General features: G+C 40.9%; 1 protein-coding gene across 2 annotated transcripts in view; it reads right to left on the bottom strand.

The window, feature by feature from the left end:
- Positions 1–27,711, bottom strand: part of NETO1 (neuropilin and tolloid like 1) — a 140,213-nt gene that overhangs the window by 2,417 nt on the left and 110,085 nt on the right. Inside the window, exons 8-10 of one of the 2 annotated variants that reach the window (XM_054985487.1) lie at positions 14,674–14,787; positions 3,164–3,722; positions 1,631–1,691 (exon numbers count right to left, since the gene is read on the bottom strand). In XM_054985487.1, the coding sequence (XP_054841462.1) occupies positions 1,631–1,691; positions 3,164–3,722; positions 14,674–14,787 (734 nt within the window). Of the gene's footprint in view, positions 1–1,630; positions 1,692–3,163; positions 3,723–14,673; positions 14,788–27,711 lie in introns of those variants that run through there. The other variant, XM_054985486.1, reaches the window with a different exon arrangement.

Here is a 27,711-nt window from a genome sequence, read left to right as displayed (position 1 = left end):
TAATTCTTCAAGGTTCCTGTCAAAGTATCTTTCATGTTAAGAAACACTTATGTATGAGAAAAAGAAGTGGCATGCATTGAAAAATTATTCCTTGCCTCAATAATAGCAATCATATTTAAAGATTTCTTTCCTAGACACTTTATTAAATATATAGGCAAATACACACACAAATTAGCCCAGTGATTCACAGTGCAATTCTAAACAGTTACACTTTTCAAAGTACATTTACTTTAATGAATTTCTGCTTAGGACTGCACTGTTAAGGTGAGGCACTAATACATGCATGGAGCTTCTCCATTCCTTTCCATATTAAACTCAGCTTAGGGTGCTCAACATGAATGAACATGTGGAACTTTACTCAACACTTAAAAGAAAAGATGCTGTAGTAAAGGTTCATACATGCATCAGAATCATGCAGAGCTTTGGATTCCAGTGGAAATATTTTTGTACTGAAAATTTTCCCATATAGAAACAGACTACAGAACTATTAGAGCAAATAAGATTCTAGCTGTTCATACCTTTCAGAACAAAATGTAATTAGTGCTAACAAAAATAAAGCATGCAGCTGTATAAATCAACAAGGAAATTCAATCCTTACAGTCTAAACTGTAAGCCAACTCGCTTATTGACACCATCAATCCTAAATTACAACAGTGAACAGATGTCCTTGTATCTTCATTTAACTAAGCATTTAGGTGGTATGAAACAGCCTGATCCACAGCTGTTGGTAGCAGAGAAAGACCTGGTACCAGAGCTGCTCACACAGCAGGGAGAAGGCATTAGGCGTGAACTCCAGCTGGGAATAAAACTTTATCTCCTGGCATTTACTCTGCAGTTGGTTACTCAAGAGAGAAACTCTTGGACAGATGGAGACTGAGTGCACTGTTTGCTGCCTTCTACATATATCCAATTCCTGGGTCTAACCTTGTCCTAAACAACTGTGCAGGAAGGCGGATATTGGATATGAGCAGTACCACTGCAGCACCATTGCATGGAAATCTGTCACAGTCTGAAAGGAAATGCTGTAGAGTGGAGAGAATGCTGAGCTTAGACTGTTAACGTTGTGCTGTAAACATTGCCAGGTTTACTGTTAACGTTAAACTAGTTATTTTATACCCTACTAATTTATAGTGAAACCCTTTTAAACAATACTGGCCTTTCTCAAGGAGGGCTGAGTTGAAAAACAGACAGATTGGTTGGTTAACATTCTCTGTACTCATACAATGGATCAGGCTAAAAGTTATCTACCGAAACATTTCATAAGTCATTTTCACAAATAAAGGTGAATGGGTCATGCTGAGCATCTGTTTAAAACTCAAGCTTAAAATGTAAAGAATCTTTAGTGAGATGTTACAGAGCAACTGAGGATAGTGATTTAATAGGTTTTATGCATCATTTGTATTATTGCAGCCCCTGTCTATAATTTGAGTGTCTTTGCTCAGAACTCAGTCGGTATGCAAAGATGCCAACTACCTAGCACCATTTGCTTCACAATAAAGCAAAACACACAGAAACACACACCACAGAGTCACATAAAGCAAATGATAGACAGCATCAAAGAAAACAAATGGAATGCAAGAGATGATGAATTGGGAGCTAGATATTTGTTCACTTACCTTCCATTTGTCTTTTACACCCTAGTTGTGTTGTACTCTGATTCGTGTTTGCTTAGAGACCCAATGAGGCAGAACCTGGAATGTTATGGCTATTTCATTCAACATAATAATGTTTGCATAGAAAAAAAAGAAATATATGCATACACATTCTTAATGGTAATATACCTTAACAACCTGATCAACTTGTTCCAAGTCACTTAAGATTGGCATGCAAGAAGACAGTAGTAATGTTCTTGTTAAATGCTTAATCCTCAAAGTGTCTCACCAATGCCTCCCATTCCAAGCGAGTGCCCTGTGGTATACAGAGTGCTCAGAGTGCTTTGAGGGTTTGGCTTATATGTACAAACTAGTGGCTTATATGTACAAAATGAAACATATGGGGCACATGAACAGAACACTAAAGACATAGAAAAAGAAAGCATGCATGCATGTGAAACACAAATCCAGTAAAAAGGTTCTGGCCACTCCAAATAAGTTGTATATAATTGGGAGTTTTGTTTGTTTATTTTCCTCTTTGCTTTTACTTGAAACCATTTAATCATTCTCATTTATAAGCATTCAAGGTGTAATATACAGTAAAAGAGTCCCTGTGGGTCCCCCCCCCCCTTTAAAATAGATTTTGGATAGTTGTTTGATTAGAAAGGTTTTCCTCTACTATATTTTTCTTTCATAAGCATATCTAAAACAATATCAATCTGAAGTAAATTTTAAATAATCATTTTAGGCCCTAAATGATCAGTAAATAAGACAGATAGTGATGCTATAGTCAGCAAAAAAACGGATATTGTAAGAGTTTGAAAATATTGTCATCTGCTAAACAGAAAACCATATTTTACAAGAAAGGGAAGGATTTTCACTCATTGATCAGCCAATCTCCAAGCCAAACAGAATGTCTGGGGCTTGAAGTTAGGCCAGAATGCAGGGTTAATTTTTGTTATATTGAAATCACATTCGTCTTGATATTTCAAACAAAATGCCATTAATTTTTAGTGAAAATCTTTGGTGTGGTTGAATTTAAAATACCCTTTCTTGTATTTGTCTATCTTGGTGAAATTAAAAGAGTTGAAAAAGATGATAGTGATTTTTTAAATGAGGAATTAAAGGGGAGGGACAAGAATAGAAAGGAAAAATTCGTGGAAAGAGAGATTAAAAAGTCCATTCACACAACTTGTTTTGACCTTACTGGCAACTCTTCCTGGCAAGAAATTCACATGCAAAACTACTGTGGAACTCAGTAACAACGGCTAGTCAATAATCCAGGAACATAAATAAGGTTTCTAGAACATGCATCTTTGAATTCTGGATAAAAGCATTTTTCTGTCTTTGCTGTTTCCACATTGTGTTTTCACAGAAACCCACTTACGGTAACCACTGTGTGTAAGTTCATCATAAGCTGTGTGAATGGAACCTAAGAAGAGGAAAAAAATATAGCTGCCTGATGTTAAATGGAAAGAGCAATTAGAAAAAAAAATAAAGCAAGAGAGAATAATTTGGATGGAACCAAGTCTTCACACAATAGTCTTCATCAAAAATCTATTGATACTGACCGCTGGACAGCTTTATCATGTCTGGAAAGCCTGTGACTTGTGGTTGGTACCTCTTCTATTTCATCTATCTCGCACGCATCTGCAGCATCTTGTGAGTAGCTATGCTTCATTACAAGAATATTTCTCCTGTTCATGGGCTGGAGGAGTGGCTTTACAGGCTGGGGTTGAATATCTGTCAAGATAGGCGTATCTCTTGTGCTGAGGTTACTACGGCTGCCCTTAGTGCTAGATAACTGTGATCCACAGTGGTGGTCATGAATGCATTTGGAAGATGATCTCCGCAGTTTATGATAGTTTTCAAAGTCATCAGCAACATCTGCAAGGTCCGCTGTAGCCCCTGCCCCTCTCAGAGTGCATAACTCATAGTGAGGAGGCTCAAACACCTCCTGAAATACTGTTTGATCAAAGTCTGCTTTCCGCTGGACAAATTTTTTACGAGGCTGTTTGATCTGAACTATGACAGAGATAATGATAAGGAGGATCACAATACAAGAAGTTACCCCAATTACAGTTCCACTAGTGTTGGTAAGCTGGTCGAGGAGGTTGGCTTTTCTCTTTTCTGTGTGGTGGAGAAAGAAAGAAAGAATATCCTTTAAAAACAAGTAATAAAGAAGCTGTATTTCTGGTCTAACCAGGTAAAAGAAAAAGAGCAAGAAAGGCTACACAAAATACAATATTATAATGGCAGTACAATAATTTCTCTTGCTGATGATTCTGAAGAGATAATACTGATTCAGTGTCAATCTCTTGCATAGAGTTACAAAATGGAAATTGCTGCTAGCTTCCTCCTCTATAGTCTGGTTCACATTAACCTTTCTCTCATATGGTAGTATTACAACTTTGTATTTGAAAGTGGTAATGCAGTGTAGTAAGGAAGTGATTGATATGTCATCTTGGAGGTTACTAGTTTAAATTTTGCAATATTCTTTGCAAGACTCTTTTAGCTACACTAACCCCCAATCCATAGTATAGTGATAATACTGGCCTACCTTACAGGGCTATTGTAAGGATTACAAACAAGATAATATACATGAGACACTTTGATCTATGTAAGTACTATATAAATGATAAGAACTATATATTTGTCAGTATAATATGGCTTTTTACCAACCCTGGCAGAGTTGTAGCTTTCACATGATCCAGCATGGGATTTAGCTAGCGTCATGATGACAATAATCCAGGACTACCCTGATCTCCTATCCAGAAATGGAGTACCTACATTGTCATCATGAAACTTATTGCTGAAAGAAGCCCCAAGGATCATCCAGTTCCATCCCCTGCAAGATGCAGGGAATTCACAGCTATCCCCCACCACCCTGGTAGACCTCTACTCAGTCATGGATTCTCTGTAGCAATAACCTGTTTTATCTGTGGAAGATGCTGGCAGATGCAGATTTTTGCCATTCCATCCCTCCAACAGTTCCTTCTGCTCCAAAATATTGACTCCTGAGCTTGCAGGACATATGAATTTACTGAAACAGAGGTTGGAGGACTGCAGTGAAGAGAGGGAAGGACATGAAATCATTTTCTGTTGGCAGAGCTACACTTGCAGAAGGGAGAGGAAGAGAAAGACTTTGTCTCCTCACTGTACCCCCTCAACCATATGACTAGTAGTCTTGTCTGCACAGTTGTTGCAACTCAAGGAATCAACCTTCTGGATCCTGGAAAAACTAACAGGAGGAACAGAATGCAGTAAAATTCACACTTTTACTGAGGGATTACCAGATCCAACCCATACTCTTGTAAGTTCATTCGTTATGAACACAGGTATTGTTGAACTACAAACGTTCAAGCACAATTGATACATGTAACTATCCCAAAATTATTTTGACCTCTCACAAGCTACTTTAGAGGTTAGAACAGAACCCACACATTTCTGCAATGAGATGCCACTAGCGTCTTATGTATGCTGACATAACAATTTCTTCCCATTGTGCTCTGAAACTACCACCTACTGTACACCTGACTAGACAAAGGAAAGGATTTATGGCAAGCACAGCTTAATGCCTATGTATTCCTCAACTGCATCATTATATTATGATACACTGTGCCCTGAAAGCACTAAACTTTAGATCACAAAGACAGAGGGTAGAAATAAAACAACACCCATAGAATATCGTATGGAAAAGTCCATACCAGAAGCCTTAGACTAATCACCAATGCCCTTATCCAATGGAATGACTGATGACATTATTTGACCTTATGGGTTGGATCCTACAGACTGCAAGAGGACCACTGCTTCACACCAAGTCTTTCCCAGCTCCCCCTTCTGGTTGCATCCCATTACTACTCAAAATATTGCTCTTGGCAGCCTTCTGAATGGCATTGGTTATAACATGGAGGTGACAGAGAAAATGACAAAAATCAGCCCTTCCGTCCATATGAGTAAATGCTGTTCCAAGGATGGAAAACAACTTTGGATCTAACCTTATATTTCCCAGGGCTTCAGTGATTATGACTGACAATTTGAAATAACTGTATCTTATGGATAATAAAATAAAAATACCTCCTTACCTTTGAAACATTTCAAATCCAGGCATTAATGATTTATTTGAAATTGCTAGCATTAGTTAACATCTAGCTGACTCAGGAGGAAAAGCAAGAATTATTACAAATATGGTCTCCAGGAAGAAAAAAATCTGTCCCTGTGAGCCATTACTTACCTTTATGATATGATGAATTCCAAGGTTTATGAACATAAATCTTAAGAGTATTGGTGCCCTAGAACCAAAGGATAATCTTCACAGGCTCCTTGTCATAGCCTGTTCATTCTGGCTACATAAATTTCAATTGCTGTGCTCCACTGGCCATGTGATTATCACTATATGCTGAACTGACTCTCAGGTACTGCCAAGTTTTATTTTAAAACAGACTTTGCTCACAAAATTGAGAAAACCACAACACTGAAGAGCTACCTCAGTTGCCAAGGCCTCCAATATGTCCTCTCATTATTGGAGACATTGGGAAGAAGGCAGCAGCTATGAAGATGGAAGAGGAGGGATGGCATAGAGCTGCACTGACCAGAAAGATAGTGCATCTTCAGACTTCCCTCCCAGTGAGAGTTCACTGAAACCTCAGAAGTACCTTCTCATTTTGCATTATGGTGGAAGTTCTCTGGATTGGGAAGGGGGCTGGATACTCTTTGACCACTCAGAAGTGGGGTGAGAGTAAGCTAATAGCCTCAGAAATCTCCCAATATGTTACACAAAGTAAAAGATACAAACTCCTGTTCAAATATTGTGCAATATGCACAGGTATACACCTTAATACATGGGTAGTGAGATGGACTGCGCCACCCGAGAGTGCGCCCCTGGGAAGCCCATGCTTCCCCTGCTGGGCAGGTAAGTGGGGTGGGGGCCCTAGCACCTACCTGCTCTGTTGCACACACATGCTCCCAGGGTTTGGGAGCAGTATGTCGGGTGGGAACGGGAGATCCCCTGCCCCCAGCGGGGGTCTAGCAACCCTATCATCAGCCCTTTCGAGCAATGAGCCACAGAGTGCAACTAAAAAATTATATGTTATCACAGGGTAAAGAAAATGCCAGGAATATAGATCACAGGGAGCAAAAATCACTATGGCTCTATAATCTTTTGCTGCCTTTGAATTAACATAGTATGAAAACAAAAGAAGAGCCTTGCTGGATCAGACCAAGGAACCTCTAGTTCAGCATTCAGTTGACTGCCAGGACCAAACTAGATATGACAGTATCCTCATGGCTGCCATAATTTTAAAATGCCATGAGGGCAGTGTTACTCCCCCACCCATGATTTTTCAAGAGCTGAAACAGTTATAGATGGGGCTGCAGCCATTTTGTCATATGACAGAGGTGGCCAAACTTGCTTAATGAAAGAGCCACATAGTATAAATGTCAGATGTCTGAGAGCCACAAGACATGATGCATTGAAGTGACTTCAGATGAGAAGGTGGGTTTGGGGGAGTTTCCTGAAAGTGACATCACAGAAAGGCATAGGGTTTGGGTGCAGTATGCTGGAAGTGACATCATTGGAAGGGGTAGAGCTTGGGAAGAGCCATCACCTGACCTTTGACTTGGAAGTGACATCACAAAAGTCACGTCACATCCTTGCTAGGCTTCACCCCCAAAGTCCCCAGATATTTTCTGAGTCAGACCTGGCAAACCCAACATTTTTATTGAAAATATGAAAGACATGGAAAGAAATAAGGAAGGAAGGAAAAAAGGAAAAAATGAGGGAACGACATGGAAAGAAAGAAGGAAAGGAAGAGAAAGACATGGAAAGAGAGGGAGGGAAATAAACTAGACTAAAATAAAATGTATGGCCATGGCAATAGTTGGAGACCTCCGGGAGCTGCACAATATGTCTCAAGCTGCAGCTTGGTCACCCCTGGCATATGATAAAGTATACAGGGGAGCAGGATTAAGAAGAGTGCCACACTGTGGAATTTTTAAGATCATTCTAAAATAGTGATGGCTAGACATGGGCATGAACATTACGAACGGAAAAAAACCATGAACACTGTTCATTTGTTCACGAACAAGCCGTTCATGAGGCCCCATTCTAAACGAAGAAGTGGTCGTTGCAAGCTTCATTTGTTGCCTTCGTCAGCCGTTCGTCAAGCCAGAGTCTGGCACCTTGGCAACGGGAGGCAGGGACTGAACTCTGTCTGAACTCCTTCTGGCTTTCCTTTTGGCTAACTCTTCAAAGTACTTCCAGCAGAGAGTCCCATTTTTGCCATTGTGAAGAGAAAATGACAGCAAAACGGGGGGGACCCATGGATCATGCCTTTCCCGGGGTGAAATCTCTCTGAAACTTTGGGGTCTTCAGAGGACAGTGAGGACTATGTCCCCTGCAAATTTGGTGGGTGTTGGACATTGGGAAGGTCAGTTTGTAACCCCTTAAAGTAGCTTCCAGCAGAGAGTCCCGTTTTTGCCACTGTGAAGAGAAAATGACAGCAAAAAGGGGGGGGGACTCATGGATCATGCCTTTCCCGGGGTGCAATCTCTCTGCAACTTGGGGGGGGAGTCTTTGGATGACAGTGAGGACTATGTCCCCTGCAAATTTGGTGGGTATTGGACATTGGGAAGGTCAGTTTGTGGGGTGTTTAAAGGGCCCTTTAAACTATCAGCTGGCAGGTCGCAGGAGGGATTCCTTGCCCCTGCCACTGGGATTCCCCCCCTGCCACCAGCCAGCTGATAGTTTAAAGGGATCTTTAAAGGACCATGAACAACGTACAACGAACATGTTTGTGAACAGGGTCATGTTCATTACTGTTCGTTGTTCATTGTTCGTGGATGGCAATGAACAACGAACAGCTTGTTTGGGGTTTTTTTTTCCGTCCGTGCCCATGTCTAGTGATGGCATCCTTGTGGCAGCCACAAGGACACCATCATGGCCTTAGATGGCTCCTTGAAATCTACAATCTTGCTACATGTGCTCCAGAGGAGGGTTGTGTTTTGCCTTATTTCTCTTCTTCACAGCAGTCCTCTATACTGTGTGGTACTTAAGAGTACCTTATCCACCAAAGGAGGGTTCTCAGCACTCACAAGGAGCTTCCGGGGGAGCAGAAGGTTGGAGAGGTAATTTTACACAATTTTTTGCTTGCACATGCATACATTTTTGGGGTGGATTTATAATACTTTGGTCGACTATTAATTTACAGTTTTTGTCTATCCTGAGTTTCTTTGTGAACAAAAATGATGCTTTAAAGCTGTATTTATTTTAGATGTCCTAGCATGGATTTTTTTAATGTTTAAAAATGAATCATTGTTATAATAATTGTTTATTTTGTCAGATTAGTTTTATTATTAATTCCCAAAATGACTGTTTTGATATTGGGTTGTTTCCTATGGTTTTGTTTTATTATTGTTTCTTTCATTACTGTTGCTTCATTGTCATAATTTTATTTTGTTATTATTTTCCATTGGTTTCAATGGAAGACCCCCCAGTCCTGCAGGTCTGTAATTTCATTGGTTTCTTTACAAATTGGAATGCACAAACACTCAAAGTGATTGTAGTACTCCCCTAGGACATCCCCACTGCCAAATTTCAGACAGATAGACTAAATGCCCACCCACCCACCCCTTTCTGAAGCAGTGAAATATGTCCATGTTAAACATTTAAGTCTATGGGACAATTGATTGGAAAGATTCCAAATAGTAACAGTGATGCCGACAGTGATGCAGCCACTGAGCTTGAAGAAAAGTATCATGGCAAAGAGGCAGAATAGCAAAGCAAGGACATTTGGTGGCACAGGAAAGGTAAGGCATCTGGACAGGAAGGCATCAGCAGGAGGAATGTGAATAATTTTTCTTACTAGACAGTTTGTGTTTTATTTTTTTTAATTCAGTCTAAGTGTTGTACTTCTGCTATACATGGAATGGTCATGCAGCACAGACTTAATTACACAAGGCAAACAACCATAACATTTTTGAAAGGAATAACAATTCAAATAAATTCCAAATTAATTGTAATTCTTAAAGCTCCTGGGAATGGGACTGTTGAAAAGCAAAAGGGCTATGTATAAATAGAAGACAAGTACACACTGAAGCCTCACACTTTGAAACTTTTAATAAAGAAAACTACAGTGGCGTTTAAAAAATGGGGTTCTAAAGAGCCAGAAGTGGCAGGAACATCACAAAAAGAGAACAAAAACTGAATTCAAGAAGAAAGCTAAACATATGGACATCAGCTTCTGCCTGATTCTAAGTCTCACCCCATATCCTTCATGACTGAGGGCCAAAACACACGAGAAGAAATACCTAGGTTCAGCACGTGTTCTCTTACCTCAAGGTTTGCCGGGATCTGTAGGCGTCCTGGAAGCTTAAAGTTTAGCATTTACAGAGCAGCAGGAAGGGAAATACAGGCGCCTGTATTTTCCTTCCCCTTCCTGCTGCTCTGTAAATGCTAAACTTGTTCTCTTACCTCAAGGTTTGTTGGGAAGTGTAGGTGTCTTGGCAGCTTAAAGTTTAGCATTTACAGAGCAGCAGGGAGGGGAAGGGAAATACAGGCACCTGTATTTCCCTTCCTGCTGCTCTGTAAATGCTAAACTTTAAGCTTCCAGGACGCCTACAGATCCCGGCAAACCTTGAGGTAAGAGAACACGTGCTGAATCTAGGTATTTCTTCTGTGTGTTTTGGCTCTGAGACACCTTACATATGTGTGCAATCCTAGCACTAGGATGGCCAACTACAGGTTCCTGGAGATTTGGAAGGTAGGGCTAAGGGAGGGGAGAGACTTCAGCAGGGTATAATGCCATAGAATCCACCCTCCAAAGCAGCCATTTCCTCTATGGAAGTTAATCTTTGTAGTCTGGTAAAAAGCTGTAATTCTGGGAGAACTCCACACTAGATGTGGGCATGGACCGAAAAACAGACCAAAATTTGACACAGACAGGCCCAGTTCAGTGTTCACGAACAGACGGGTTGTGGGACGTGTGTTTTTCATGGACACAATGACTTTTGGATTGGTCTGTTGGTCTGTGAAACCAGACATCCCAGCGCCAAGCAATCAATTCCCTAGGCAATGTAGGAAAGTCACCAGCAGACCTTCTGCTGCCTTTAGAACACACCAACCTTAGCCCTGAAAACCTTGATAGACAGCTCTGGCTGCCAACCAGAGAGCTCCCATTATTCTCTATAAGAGCATTGAGCTGCGGTTTCACTTTCCAGCTGGTTACCAAGAGAGGAACTGCTTATTGCGGGAGTTTTTTTGGATTGCGTGAGAAGGAGGCTTGGGGATTGTGCTGCAGCAAGGCTCTGGGAGCAAGCTTATTGGGTTTCCGTGGCTGAGAGCTCACTCTTCTGTTTAATTTTTTAAATTTCAATTCTTATTTGATTGTGGGGTGGTGGGCTAGCCTAGAACTCTGCCCCAACCCAGTCTCAGGGCTGCAGGAAGGCTCTGGGATTAAGCTTATTGGTCTTCTTGAGGGCTCACTCTTCTGTCTCATTTTTTCCCCTTTTAATTCTTATTTGATTGTGGGGTGTTGGGCTAGCCTAGGGCTCTGCCAATTGCTGCATGCCAATGTAAGTCAATTGGTGTTTGTGGCTCCTATTCCATCTACTGGATGTTTCCTGGGGGTGGCTGCTTTGGGGGTCTGTAACTCAGACCTCCAAAATGCAATCATGGCCAAACTTGGAAGGTCACTGGAAGAGAACGTGCTGAAGACTTGCAGCAAGTTTAGCGTCTCTGAGTGTAAATGGGGTGATCCTAGGGCCCCCGGAATTGATGGACCATGAACCGACAAACCAGTCTGCGAACAGGGGCGGGTCAATGAAAGTTTGTGGTCCATGGTCCATGAAACATGATGGACCATGGACCAATGGTTCATAGTTTTTTTCCCCAGCCTGTGCCCATGTCTACTCCAAACCTCATCTGGCTGTTGGCAGCCCTACCTATTGGACACCACTTGCAATCAATCAATCAATCAATCAATCAATCAATCAATCAATCAATCAATCAATCAATCAATCAATCAATCAATCAATCAATCAATCAATCAATCAATCAATCAATCAATCACATATAGAAGGCAATTGTGCTTAGACATTTTTTAGATATTTGAAAATCTTTTATATATATCTATGTATAGATTTACTAATGGTGTTTTTGTAGCCAGCACCATTTCCTTTTTTTCTTTTTGTTAATATATATGTTAATATTTAATGCAATATATGTATTGTATATTTAATACAATGTTATCTTTGTCTCTTCTCATATGAAAAGGCCACATACAAAATGGATGGCAATAGATTCAGGACAACCAAAGGACATTCTTCATACAATGCCATATTATTAAAACCACAGTAACAACAACGATAACCTAAATGGAATTAAAGCAGGATGAGACACATTCATGGAAGCTGAAGCTATCAAGAGGTATTACCACAATAGGAAAATAGAACTTCCATGTTCAGTGAGTGACCTGTTAGGAATCAAACCTGGCAGAGGGCCATCAGGTACAAGGGTCTCATGAATCTATAGCTAATTTATGTATATAATATGCATATGTTATAAATATATCTATATAAATTAAATTATATAGCCATGGGCCATGCATGGCAGGCGGCCGGGGTGGCGTGCGGAGTGCAGGCAGCCTCCTCGCACCGCCCCAGCCACCCGCCAACCAATGGCCCTGGCTTTGCTGAGTGATTATGTCATCACGTGATGACATCATCTTGCATTCCAGGGGTGTGCACGCGCACTGCGCACGTGCGCATAAGAGGGTGGCCGCAGGCGCCAGAAACCATGGCACCGGCAGTGTGTAGAGGAATACTTATGTGGGTTGGGGATGACAGAAATGAGGAAGGACAAGGGGGATAAAATCACTCCATCTCACTGACACATACAGCTGTTCCTCCATGCTGATCTCACAACCCTGAGTGATTTTTCTGAGACTTGAAAGGGTTTGCAGGAACAGAGAAGAATGCAGGAAAACTTCCCTGCATGGATGATTGAATGCAAGTCTGCCTGTCGGTCTGTCTGGTACTGCTCATAAAGCTATTGCCTTAAGCAGACATTAAAAGAGAAGTCACTTACTTAATATTATTTCTCTGATATTTATTTATTGCCCCTATATCTTTTGTCACCGAAAGAGTAACAGAATCATTTGTATCTGATAAAAACCATGTCACTTGTGCTCTCATATTAGGTAGTTCCGTATTTTCAAGTAGAGGGATGATTAAGCTAGCCCTCAACTCATGGGGACCTTGTGTTTAATCCTTTTGCTATTAAAGTCCAGAATTTTTTTTTCATTTTGTGATTTTACAGCCCAGAATAAACATTCCCATTCACTATTCTGGGCCTCAAACTTCTTAAATTTCAATAATTCTGTATATTCTTTTTTCAACTTCAAAATACTTGGCAATACCTCTGTTCTGTTCAAATTTTTAAACTGTCTCTAAAGGCTCCAAGTCCTAATAGATCTTTTTCGATCTGTTCAAAAACAGTTTCAAAATTCAGGGACCTCATATTAGGTAGTTTTACCTGCAACTTAATACTGTAGAGAAAATAAAACTAGTGAACTTTGCCAGTCCCAGAAAAGTCCAGTCCCAGAAAAAGGCACCAAAAAATGAAAGCCAAACAGCCTGCAACTGTTTTGAAAATGGAAGACGTCTGGAGTCAAGAGGATAAGCCACCAGCATTCGGTTAGTGGGCTGTCCCTTTAAGGACATATGGAAATGGCCTGAGTCACCATTGAAATGTATCATCCATTCCTCATGTTCTAAAGCAGGGGTGGGGAATGATACGGCCTGCAAAATCATTTGGTCTGGCCCGCAGGGCCGGCACGTCCATTACGGTGGAACCAGCAGCCACCTCAAGCACAGCTCTCTGAAGGAGGTGCTGTGGCCCATGCCAGCTCCCAATGACCCCCCAGCCTGACCCAACATCAGTGCTGTGGCCCACACAGTGCAGAAGCAACCAGGCTGTGCCTGTTGCTTCATGTGCTTGTGCCCCCGGCCCCAGCCCAACCCGGTGGCAGCGCTGCAGGACGTGTGGTGCAGAAATAATCATGCTGTGTCTATTGTTTTGTGCACTTGGTGGGTCAATCAGGCTGTGCCTATTGCTTTGTGGACTTGGTGGTCCGTTTGTAGCCCCTCAAAGTCGCTTCCAGCAGGCACTCCAGTTTTTGCTACTGTCCCTGCCCATTAGACAGCTCCTATTCTGGCCCATCCAGACAGGAAAAGGGCCAGCCCCTCAAAGTAGCTGCCAGCAGACACTCCCATTTTTGCTACTGTGAAGAGAAAATGACAGGAAAGGGGGGACCCATGGATCATGCCTTTCCTGGGGTTCAATCTCTCTGAAACTTGGGGAGTCTTTAGAGGACTGTGAGGACTATATCCCCAGAAAGTTTGGTGGGTATTGGGCATTGGGAAGGTCAGTTTGTAGCCCCTCAAAGTAGCTTCCAGCAGACACTCCAGTTTTTGCCACTGTGAAGAGAAAATGCCCAAAGAGAAGCAGTTCCAACCATCACATTAGGGGTGAGTTAATTAAATGTTTGACTATAGCAGGCTAATTTTTAAGTTGATAATTTTGTATGGCCCACGAATGATGTTCTAAATATCCCAATTGGCCCTTGGCAGAAAACAGGTTCCCTACCCCTGTTCTAAAGGCACTGAAAAGTAGACAAGAGTGCCCAGAGCCATCCTCAGCTATTAAAGTCTCTTCTTACAACCATTCATAAAAATTGAAGCATAGGAAAACATTGCAGAAGCAAAATCATGCCTTTTGGCCTGTAGTAACCAGTGTTTTTTCAAGAAAGGGCCCCTTGACTATTGATTTTGTATTTTTAGTGAACTTTTTTTTTAAAAAACGTAACTTAGTTTGAATCTTAAGATCATAAGAAGGTATACATTGAAATATTTATATAGCATGATGGGAAATCATTAGAGCACTTCCAAAGAGGTAGTAAACATAAAAAAATGGAAACATATTATGGTTCTAACAAATTAGTACTCATCTGATAATGAAGATGATAAAGTTTTATGTTCTTAAAACAATTGTGCACAGTTTCTGTTATGTATGCCTATGCATTACCTTTGCAGTGGTTTTCATCCCATGGATACACACAGTTCTGGAGTCCATTGCAGACCAATGTATTATTAATACACATATTACTATGGCAAAAGAATGTGTTGGCTTCACAGGGGGCTACAAAAAAGCAAACAAGATCATCCATCAGCAGTATTAAGCAGTGCATTTCTACCTTACCAACAGATAACAACAATAACAAATAATTCTTGAAATCTCAGTCATGCAAGCAGGTTTAAATTTTGCAGCTTTTATTTCTTTCATATTTGTAGACTATATGAAAACAAGCTTAGAAGTATTTCAGTAATACTAGTGAAATCTCAGAAGACAGAAAAGGACTGAAAAGGATTTGTTGCTAAACTCCATCATGAATTCTGTAGTTTTTGCTTCTCTCTAAGTCATGAATAAACATGAAATGAAACACAAAAGAAGCAAATATATGCAAGTTTGTTTAACGCACATCCCTGATATAAGTTGGACAATTCAGCTTTCCTGGATACACAGTTTTTAATATCTTGACAGGAGTTTTGATTCCTGGGTTTTTTTGGGAGAGGGGATATATATTATACAGAATCCTCTCTAAGAAAGGGATAAATTGCTCAAACAAAACAGGGCCATTACACAGCTACTAAATCACAAAGGCTCACAGAAACAGTAATGGAAGCAATCAGTTCAATGACTAGCAGCCAAGCTTTGTCATGTGGAACTCTAGACCAGATGCGAGGACTACAGCTTGGCTTTAATCTTGCATCATTAAACCAGTTCATATGCTGAGTACTTCCATAATCCAGATCTTCCTAGAAAACACTAGCACTTCAGACCTTTTCCAATTTGGATTCAGACCAGAGCATGGGCCAGAAACAGTACTAGTAGCACTAGTGGATGATCTCTGGCTAAATATAGACAAAGGCCATGCCTCCTTATTGTTTCTCCTGGATCTGTCTGCAGCCTTTGACACAGTAGACCACACCATCCTATTGAGGTGTCTACAGACAGAAGTGGGCATCAAAGGATTGCCTTGGACTGGTTTAAATTGTTTCTCAAGGGACAGACTCAAAGGGTTGCTGTCAGAGATCAGCTATCTCCAGAATGGGAGCTATCTTGTGGGGTTCCGAAGAGTGCAATTTTATCTTCCATGTTATTCAACCTCTATGTAAAGCTTTTAGAAGAATTCATTCACAGCTATGGAGTTGGATATCACCAATATGCAGATGACACCCAACTCTATCTAGCTACCCAGGTCCCCTCAGATGCAATGGAAATCTTGGATTGCTGCCTGACAGCTGTAGTGAAATGGCTAAAAACAAACAAATAGAAATTGAACCCAGGCAAGACAGAGTGATACTTGTTGGGAAGGCAGAGATCTTGAAGGAGATTGTACTCCCCACTTGCAGACACGGTTAAGAACCTAGGGGTTCTATATGATCCAGTGCTACTACTAGAAAAACAAGTTAAGGCAGCTGCAAAAAATGCCTTTTACAATCTCATTGTAGCCTGGAAGATGGCTTCTTACCTTGACATGGCCAACCTGGCCACCTGGATCCATGCTATGGTAATATTACGACTTGACTATTGTAATTCACTATACATAGATCTCCCATCCAAATTTATTAGGAGACGCAGTTGGTGTAAAACACTGTAGTACGACTGTTATCAGGAGTGAGCAGGAGTATGAACATCTACCCCATTCTGCAGTCATTCCATCGGTTACATATCAGCTACCATGGTCAGTTCAAGGTATTGGTTATCACATACAAAGCTCTTCATGGCCTTGGCCTGGCATACCTACAGGACCAGCTCCCTCTCTATGTTCCTCCATGACAGCTTTGCTTGTCTGAATAGGGTCTCCTACAGGTACCACCCTGCACATGGGTGAAATCAAAAGAAGCCCGTACTCGGGCTTTCTCTGTGGTGGCCCCCTACCCTGTGGAATGGCCTGCCTGAGGAGGTCAGAAGAGCCCCCATTCTCCTAGCTTTTTGCAAATGATGCAAAATTGAATTATTTAAAATGACTTTTGCATTGTAGGGAGAGGCTCTCAGATACTTCACTAATGAGTTAAGGACCATAGACTTCACCACTAAGTTGTCTTATGTACTACCTGTTGTCTTAAATATATGCTCTATGAGCTATTTGTGCTTCATATGGTCTAATGTCAACCCTAGAATTGCTTATGTTCTGTTTCAGCATTTCTTCAACTCTGTATTGGATTCTTACTAATGCTACGTCTTTGTAAAATTGTGTTTATTTACCCTATGGCATTGTTTATGGAAATGTCCTTGAAACTAACTGTGCTAATCTCACGCTGTGTAATCTGCCTTGAGTCTCAGTGGGAAAGTGGACTATAAATGATATACATACATACATACATACATACATACATACATACATACATACATACATACATAATGGAGAATTATGCTCTCTTACTTTTTAATTTAGTTATTAAAAAAAACATTAACACAAAAACATTTATATGATAACTACCTTCTTGGGCCATGTTATATGGAGTGCAGACACTCATGAAATCATAAATCATTATGGGCCAGCCCACACTCAGGGTTGGGAAATTCCTGGATATTAGGGGTGGAATGTAGGGAGGATGGAGTTTGGGAAGAGGGGGGACTTCAATAGGCCATATTGCCATAGAATTCATCCTCCAAAGCAGCCATTTTATCTAGGGGAACTGATCTCTGTTGTCTGGTGATCAGTTGACATTCCAGGGATCTCCAAGCCCTACTTAGAGGTTGGCAACCCTACAACAGAGATCCAACTGAGTAGCACCTACAATGCAGTGAGGGAATGAGATCAGGCCCAAACGTTCTGCAAGCTTATCTGGCATCAATACATTGAATATAATTTTGGAAGTAGGTTCTATAAGCATGCAGTCCACTGTGTGCAGGCCCTGATCCATTCAAAATTGTTATGAAATGTATTGGGTCTTCGGGTTTTGTACTCTGTGCAAATAAACATATTCAAAGAGTGTAAGAGCACGTGTATGTGATGTGCACCAGGGTCCCCAGGGTCCACTCCTCAAGTCTCTAGGAATGTCTCACACTGGAGTTGACAACCCTAATACACACATGGGAGGGTATAGCTAATCTTGTATTAAAATCAACTTCTGTTTTGCCCTCAGCTTCAGAAGAATCTGTTACTCCTACATGAAAACTGAGCGAAGAGATTAATATAAGCTGCCTTTCAGAAACAAGTTCAAGTGTATATACTTCTTTAAAATAACTATAAGGAACTACAACTGCAATAAATGTTTGCCCTTCTGATACTGCATTAACAAAGATTTTCACATTCTCCGAGCAGGAGGCGAGAAGTAGTTGCCTAAGGCTCACGAACTAGTAGAATCAAGTGGACTAATATTACTAAAGCCCTACAATGAAAGTGTTTCTGGAGGCCACATACTTCATTTCAGCCTCCACAGACAAATCTCCAGTCCTCAATGAGAATTTTATAACCCTGTGGAGGTTGCTCAGTTACTGAAAGTTCCCAGATTCCAAATTAAGAATGAAGATACATTTTTGAGTTCATCAAGTTATACTGCCATTTATTTAATTACATTAGTAATTTTATCTATTTAATTACATTAGTAATTTCAGCATTTTTAATGGAAAACAAATGCTTTTTATTTTGAACTTTTTGAAAGCTTAAGCCTAAATTTTCTATATACCCATGAATCAACGTATTTAAGAAACATAACACTGCATTGCCAGATGCATCTGACGAAGAGAACTTGATTCTCGAAAGCTTATGCTACAATAAAATTGGTTAGTCTTAAAGGTGCTACTGGACTCCTTTTGATTTTGCTACCACAGACTAACATGGCTAACTCCTCTGCATCTATAACATTGCATTGAATTTGTGGCCAGAATACAGAAGGGAGAAATGATGAGCAACAACTTCTACAGTTGACAAAAATGTGCAGTAGAGTTCCACAAGGATTTGTATTATTGATACTAATTTGCTTATTTATAGATTATTCAGAGTCAGGGATGAATGCTGTCATCATGACATAACCAAGTTTGCATTCAACACCAAGTTGAAACATAAGTTGGTGTGCTGCAGTAGTGAAAATGGCAGACCGAAGGGTAGGAATTACATCTGCCATAATTTCATTTAATATGTTTTCAGTGTAGCTAATTTCTTAAGATGTTGTATAGTTTTAGTAATGTCCATTCCAAATCATATTACAGAGTTTTAAAGTAGGGGCTTCACTGTGAGGAAAGGCTAAAGAACTGGTAAGGGACATAGCAGTTTAAGTTCCGATGCAGCATTTTCTCACTGCCAGATGCTTGGGGGCAAACCATAGGGGATGTGGCATAAGCTTCCCAGGGCAATCTTGCTAAACAGGATTCATGGATCTGATGAACTCATGAAGTGTATTATCTAGCAAGCAGTTCTTATGTCCTCATCTTCTGTTGCAAACATTGGACACAAGGTGGCAAACTAACTCCAGAAGATCTGGGAAACCTAACAACCCTTAGGATAAGAATTAATCAAGTCACCTTGCCTGCTCAAAGTAAATCACCAGTGTTTTCCTTATGGACAGTGATAACATTTGGAATAAATACAAAATATAGAAGGATGTCTTTGTCCACAAGTGAGGGAGGGAGACTGAGGTGGGATATTACAGACATTTTCAGTGTGATGAGCATTAGAATACTGTTCCTTTATTATACAAATTCAGAAGAGCAGGCCTCTATGTTAAGATATTCTCATTTATACCAAGTTTCAAAGGACTTTTCCTGTTATCACTTGAAAAATATTTATAATTTTCAAGTTTTTAAACCATTGTTTTAATTATTATTATTACAGTCTTGCTAAAGCTAGTATTATTATAACTGAGAGTGGATACATTTTCATTTTCTTTCTATATTAACTGGAACATAATGGGCCAATAATGTTACTTTGTCTGCAGTCTACCAGGAGAATCATCTATATGCTGATTCTGCACACGTTGGATAATGCACTTTCAATGCACTTTATCAATCGTTTGAGGTGGATTTTTTGTTCCACACATGAAAAAATCCATTCCAAATGATCTATAAAGAGGATTGGAAGTGCATTATCCAATATATGTGGAATCACTATGTCTTACAAAGAGTTTCAACAATCAACCAGAAGGAGATAAGGGCAGTTTGTGGCTGCCACATTGGCTCATAGAGAACTATGATCCTGTTCTTTCCCTTGCTTCTCTTGTCACCAGTAGCTTTCAGAGTAGGGAGATTGAGAGTAAGTGGCAGACTGTGATGGGCAGAGAAAATAAGGGACAAATTTGGAATGAGGGGCAAAGTATCCAATGATGATAAGTTTCATTTTTTTTAATGGCTATCACATCAACATACCATACACTTCCTTTCTTTAAAGCAAATAAACCTGGAGATTTCATCTTTCTCTTGTCCTGTACCATTTTGCAGTCACTGTACTGTTATCCTTTCCAATTTGTTCTTGCAACTTGATGGCCAGATTTAGATATATTAATGGCATCCAAAACAGTACCCAATAGAATAGAACAGTTCTTGTTTAAGTCATGTTTTCAGTGATGCTGGAGCTTATACATTTATGCATTTTCTTCCTAGTTAGTCGTTTATACTTGTCATATTTGAATTATTTTTTTTTCATTTTTAGTCCAGTGTTCTAATTTATCTAGGTCCTTTTGAATTTTAATCTTGTTCCCTATGCAGCAGAAATCCTTCCATAGTTCTAAGTTATATTATTGGACAAAAATTAATGAAGTCAAATTCCAAGTTATTAAAAGCACATTTCCTACCTATGCCAGAACCTATTCAATTCACACAGTGCAATACTACAATTGGTGAATACAAAAGGAACATATATTTCTGTTTTCAGTATATCAAAGCCCAATCTAAGTTGGTCTCATGGGATGGATCCTGATGATAATGTCTGCAAATGAAATGTTGCTCTTTATCAGAGGTCTGCAGTGTGAGAAGGGAAATGGGAGAAAATTGTGCTCCTCTTCCTTTAGTGGAAATCATCATCAGGATCCATGTACTTAAATTCACTCTTACGCTGCAGGGTATATCCTTTGACAAAACCTGTCCCAAATTAATTTATTTACGTCATAAAACGTATCCTGCCAACACAGCTTTCAACTCAAGAATACTATAACAGTTCATTATAATTACTAATTCAAATATCCTACCATTTGTTGGCATAAATACACAAATGTAACAAAGCCAAATTAGTAGTTGTACAAATAATCTACCAATTCACAGAACAAATTTAAAAGCAAATGCTCAAAAACAGCTTGATGGTTTCAGAGTCACCTTCGTGGCAGCAGGGTGGTGGGATTCAATGCTTCCATGCCACAAGATCTTTCAAGATGTAAATTTTGTAACCTTTATCTTACATCAATGCATACAGTAATAAGGAGGACACAGTAGCATGAACTTAGCCCAAGTGAGCCTGATCCTCATCAGATCTCAGAAGCTAAGCAGGGTTGGCCATGGTCAGTAATTGGATGGGAAACCTCCAATGAAGGCCAGGGCTGCAGAGGTAGGCAGTAGCAAACCACCTCTGTTAGTCTCTTGCCAGGAAAACCCCACCAGGGGTCACAATAAGAGTTGACTTATATTGACCCCTGGTGAGGTTTTCCTGGCAAGGGACTTGAGGACACTCTCCATCACCACCAGCATATATTTGCTTTTGACACAACCCTCCAAAGCATCATCCTCAGCTTACCTTTGATATTTTATTTAGCACCTTTTTTCATCCTACCCTTCCTCCAAGGAGCAAGGGATGGTGTACATCATTGTCCTTCCTGCATTTTATCCTCACAAGTAGCCTTGTGAGAGAGTCTAGGCTGAGCAAGAATGAGGATTGGTCCAAGGTCACCAAACAACTTTCACAGCAGAGTATGGAGTTGAACTTGGGTCTCCTAGATCCTAGTCTCTCTTTGGGTAAGATGATTGGAATCACAGTATAAGGAGGAGTGCGATTCGGTTTCGTTTTCCTGGCCATGTCAGACGCTCCTCTCCGCAGGTCCGGGAGGAAACATCCGAGCAGCCTGACCGGGCGGTTGACCCGTGAGGGTTAACCCCCAGGACTCCCAGTGAGAGAGCCAGGGTCCGGAGCGCGGCGGGAAGAACCCCCTGAAAGCAACGCAGGGGGTAAATTGCCCGTTTGCTCCAACGGAGGCCGGCAGACTTGCGCAGCACATCGCGTGCCGCCGGGCCATGGAGAACGGCAATAAGCAGATTTAAGGTGAAAACCTGTAAGTAAGCGAATCCCTTCTGATTTCTAAGTGTATGCGAAGGATTGGTGGGAGTTGAAGCTAAGAAGGCTCGGATTTCTTCCCCTTCATGGAGTTTCAGAACTTAGCTGGCGCCCCCCCCCTAAGATCGCGACGAAAAAGCAGAGCCCTGCAATGAGTAAATCGGTGATGGCGATGTTACAGGGGAAGGGGGAAACTTTGGAAGAGATGGTCAGACGAGCGGTCTTTGAAGCTATGCAGCCCTTTGTAGCGAAGTTAAATGAAATGGGGCAAAAGGTTGATTCAGTGGAAAGCAAAGTGAAAACCATTAAAGAAACAGCGTCTGGAGCAGAGCAGTCTGCACGCGAAAACGTAGTACTCATGAAAGCAACAAGTAAAGAAGTGAAGCTCTTGGAGAATCAAATAATAGGATTGCAAGTGGACCGTGCCCAAACGGTACTGCGTCTTCAGAATGTAAAAGAGGAGCAAAGTGAAAATTTAAAAGATCTGGTGTCGGGACTTTTGGCGTCATTCGCAAAGGCAACTAAAGAAGACATCTTCAAAGTATGCAATGAAGCGTCAGCTGCCTCGCAAGATTATTATTGACTTTTCATCTAAGAAGACTCGGGACACCATCTTATATAATTCGTACAATGTAGACTTGGACTATTTGGGCAACAAGGTTAAAATATTGAAGGATGTTCCATTTCTGGCTCATAAAAGAAGATTTAAGTATAAAAGACTTGCGGCTTTCCTAAGGAAATGTGATGTAAAATACAAATGGTTGTTTCCGGAAGGCGTCTGGTTCAGATATAAGGATCAAACCTACAAGATTACATCGGAAGTACAGCTAACAGACTTTTTGTTCAACCATCAGGAGTTTCAGCAAGAAGAAAGTTCAAAGTCTGAAGGGGAAAGTGGGGGGGAGGAGAGAACGAGCGCAGCTGTTGCAGCTGCGCAGAGAGAACTGAGACCAAGACGCGGGGGGGGGGGGGGAGAAGACCTGATCCTGAATATAGTCTGTATTGTATAAGATCTACCAATTTGATAGCATATTAGAAAGTTAACTTTAAAGAAAAATTGCAGCATGAAGGGAATACAAGACATGTAGAGTAGTGTGCGTTTTTTGTTTATATGTTGCTCTTCCCTTTTCCCCAGTCCCCCCTTTTTCCCTTATATCTTTGTAGTCTTTTGTAGTTTTTTATGTTAGATATTAAAAAAAAAACAATATAAGGAGGAGTGCTATTCAAGGAGCAGAGGAGCACGAGCAAGGTGATCCGCAGAGCTAGACTGGCTGGTGATTTATTGGTTTTATTTATTTTAAAGCAGTCACACTATTTTTTCCTCCTAGAAGTCCAAGGCAGCTAACAGGGTACAACATGATCAAAGCAATAATTTGTATAAGGCAAAACTAATCAATTTTCACATGAAGAACACACCTGGTAGGTGGACAATATGTTCTATTCTAAGTTGTCTAGATCGAGGCTACACATACACATGATGAACCCACATTAGAAAAGCCATGGCACCTTGATCCTTTCTCAAAATTTCATTTTTTAAAAAAACTTAGAAATGATTTATAGATTGAATTATCATTTTTATTTACAAAGGATATACCTGTTACATATGTCACACATGTCTTGCTCTTAAGATTTGCTATTCTAGACAAATGAATACTTTGGATGAGTTATGCAAGTTCAAAATACTGGCTCAGATTTTGAAGACAGGCAGAGAAGATTTCAAACACAATGATATAATCAGCTGTTGCTTGCTTTGAATGTTGTTCTACATTTTGCTGTTATTTTAAACTAGAAACCACTTTACTTTTCTGCAACTCACTTCAATTTATTTATTGTATTTATTTATTATTCGACTTTCATTCTGCCCTGCCTGCCAGTTTCAAAAGAAACTTCCTGTTAGGGGCTTGGTTGTAATGTTTGGAAAAACAAAATTCTTAACTATTTGTAGTTACCCTAAATTGAGCACTGTCTCCCTGTGAGTTGAGGGAATTAGTATTAAAGGAGATGTAGTGAGAGTAGGTAACTTAAGGATCTCCACCAATGTATACCAGGTTTGTTACTTTAGAAAACTCTCAAATGAACTGGCAGATGTTTAACAGGAAAGGTTTCTTTATTAAAAGAGGAATAAGAGGCAAGCATACAGAAAACACACACACAGCATACACACAGAGCTAACTCAGAAAACAATGAGGAAATAGGAAAGCAGTTTTAGGGAGAGCTATAGTTACTAGTCTTGAAGAAGGAGAAGAGGTTTGTGGAGGAGCAATGAAATGGCCAGTGTTTCACGGAAGAGAAGGGAGGGCTCAGACGTAATCTGAGGGTGCATGATTGGGTCCTAGAACACACACACTGCGCATGTCTAAGGGCAGCCCAATTATAGTGCAAAAAATACCCTGAGGCAGAATGATGTCTTGCCTCAAAGACAATGGCTTGATGGCTTGCCTAGAGGTTTGGACAATAAGTTAGAAGAGGTTTAATGGCTTTATATGAGGTAGACAAAAGGGGTGAATGGAGATTGATGATCCAGCAATTGCTAGATGGGGAGAGCTAACACGTTCACCAAAGAGCCCTGAATGGGAAGGTGGGTGAGGAAGGTACAGAAGAGCATTAATGAGATAAAGCAGGAACTCTTGGAAGACTTCTTTGTTTCATTTAAGTGCTTCTCTGGGGCATGATGGGGCAGCTAGTCAATCTGATGCACCTTCTGATAATTTTCCATCTCTAGCCAGGGTTGGCATCTGTTATGCCTTGCCAGGCAGTGTTTTGTGCTTATGGGATGTGAGGAGAGGTTTATATGATGTTTCATATCCATAAACTGTCCTTTTCTGGAGGGGGTCTGACTGCTAACATGTATCTTTTCTTCTAAGGTGACATTAACAAATTCTCTTTTGCATGAGATTTCACAAAAGGATGAATGAAAAGGTATTTCTTCCAAAATGAATGTTTGTGGTGAAAAACAAGGACATAGCAACTGCTATGCTCTGGGTTCAGAACTTATGTGACATAAGGGTGACTGAGTGTTTCTTTTTTGTTTCTGTTTGAAGTTTGTTTATAATTTATCAAGGGTTTTGGTTCTCTTTTCTGTGATGGTTTTGCAGTTTCATTATGTTGTATATGCATATTGTAAATATTTTGACTGCAATGGTATCTCTATATACATCATTTATGCGCCTTTCCAAAATTTCATGGTGTAGCAGTTAGACTAGGATCTGGGAGGCTCAGGTTTGAATCCCTACTGTGCCATGGAAGCTTGCTAGGTAACCCTGAGCCAGTCACATATTCTTAGCCTAGCCTACTTAACTGGATTGTTGTGAAGATAAAATAGCAAAGAAGAGAATGATGTGTCACTTTAGATCCCCACTGGGGAGAAAGATTGGGTATAAATGAATGAATTGATGAATAGGATCCTATGGCCTCCACAGTCACAGACTGTGACTTTTTCCCAGCAGAGAAAGACCCTCTTCAACAAAGAAACATGTTTCTTCATCAGAGATAGCCTTTCTCCATCAGAAAAAGTCATTCCCCATTGGAAGAAGTCTTTCTCTGTTGAAGGAAGATTTAATGGAAGAGATTAATAGAATCCAATTCAGTGGAAGGCAGCCATAGGATCCAACCCATAATGTTCACATTGTAATAACTTTTGGTTTATTTACATACAAAGGTGAAAAATGAGTAATTTTTACAGGACAGATTTAGTGCACGGAAATTAAAATGGTGCAAAAATAAAGAATCATGAGTTTAATTCACATGAAGGAGAAGTAAAATCATAACAGGGATTTTTGGGGTGAAATAGCATGGACAACAAATTCAAAATCATCCTTTGAGTGAAACCTTTCTTAGCAACAGCAAGCCAATAAGACCTAAAGAGAGCACATACTTTTCAGAAGTTATTGGGAGGTCATCTTGTGTGTAGAAGAAATTATGCTTCCAGATAAAGGATGTGCTTAAGGCACTGACTGGCAAGAAGGTCAAATGCTGCTAGAATTATAGGTATCAAGAGAATGAATACTGTGAACCAGCTGTCAAAGGTGATAGAATGATTGTCTGTTCAGATGTGCTAATAAAGGGATTTCCTATGATCCCAATGCCTTGAATCTAAGACATATCTTTTAGGTTAAAAGTGTAGGTGTTTCTGCTCAGAAGCTAAGCTTTTTGGTGTAGCTGTGGATGTAGCACATCTGTCATCAATCAGGCTAGAAATCACTCGTAGAACACAGAAAGGTAAAGATAATATTTATGGGATCAATTCAGGGACAGCATTTTTTAAAGTATTAGTTAAAAGCAGTTCTCATTTTTCCCTTCGTTTTTAGCTTTTAATATGGATTTTACCATTCTACAGCTGTTGAGTGCTAGTGGGGGACAAGTTTGCCTTTACCCCTTAGGAGGAATGGAGGACAGGAATTCATCATCGGCCAGACACTGCAAAGAGATGTGGATGTGTTATAAAACTAAGATAGACCTCTTCACCATCTGTGATTAGCAGCAGCAAGTTGCAACCCTTCTTCTACCCAACGTTAGTAGCAGAGGACTAGCTCATTGCCTAAAGGGGGCCAAGTAGGATTTTTTGGAAGCCCTAGATTGGCAGTTGCCTGGGAATGCTTTTCATTTACTCTACAACACAGTATTTGGAGCAATTAAACTGACTGGCAATTATCCTATTACAGAAGCCACATGGACATGCTAACTGCAGGTTAGTGGGGAAACTGATGGTTTGGGAATGATTGATATGTACCCAAGGAATCAGGGTGATGTGTAGGGAAGCTCTCATAATCCAGCCTCTTGGATTTAAATACCATGAGATTTGATACAGGGATTCAGATCTAGAGCCTGAAGGTTATGGTAAATCCCAAGTTTTCCAGCAGGCAGCAGACTTTACTACAAAGACTAGTGTAATCCTAAACAGAGCTATAATCTTCTAAATCCATAGGTTTAGAAGGGTGTAACTCTGGGTGTAAATACACATTACTAAGTACCTAGGAATGCTCAAGTGATCCTCATTTTATGTCTCCCCCTCCATCTTTCCATGCACTCACTCATACAGTTCCTTCTCAATTGCTAAAAGTATCTCAGTTTCCCCCCCCCCCCCCACATCCATTCATTGAAATACAGATCTTGACACTTTCTCACACCTGAAAGAAATGTAAATTGGCAAGTCAAAGGAGCCTACAATACTTGTTCTCACGGGATTGGGGGGGGGGAGAGCTGAATTGGTGCTCTGCCCTCCAGAATCACTTGCAGATGCAATCACACAATGGGAGCTCCCAAGAAAGCAACATTCACATGCACTGAGCAAGAACAGCCTGCATGTAAATTGAGGACTACACATAGAATCCTATACTTGAGCATCCCCAGATAATTCACAACATGTTATTTCCACTCTCTGTTTAGGTTTGCACTGTGAAAGGCTACCTCAGGACATCCTTTGGAAGCAGGGCTGGCACGCCCATTGAGGCCAGGTAGGCGGTGGCCTCAGGGCGCAAGGGCACCGGAGGGGTGCCAGAGGGGGTGTCATGGGTGGAGGTGAGCGCCATGGAGCTGGCATGGCTGAGCCGCAGCTGCTGCCGCCAGCCAGCCCCGTGCTGCCACCGCTGCAGCCACCACATACTCCCAGCCGGGCGTAGCAGCCGCGAGCCACTGCCGGGGTGGTGTGCAGATCACGGAGCAGCCTCCACGCGCCGCCCGAGCCATCCGCTGGCCAATGCCCCCAGCTTGTGCTGTGTGATGACGTCATGACATCATCACGCAGTCTGTGGTGCGCGCGTGCTGTGCGTGTGCGCAGGGGTGGCCGCAGGCGCCAGAGACCC

This window comes from Eublepharis macularius, chromosome 7 (assembly GCF_028583425.1).
Source record: "Eublepharis macularius isolate TG4126 chromosome 7, MPM_Emac_v1.0, whole genome shotgun sequence".
Lineage (NCBI taxonomy): Eukaryota > Metazoa > Chordata > Lepidosauria > Squamata > Eublepharidae > Eublepharis > Eublepharis macularius.
This window is presented reverse-complemented; position numbering and strand designations above follow the sequence as displayed.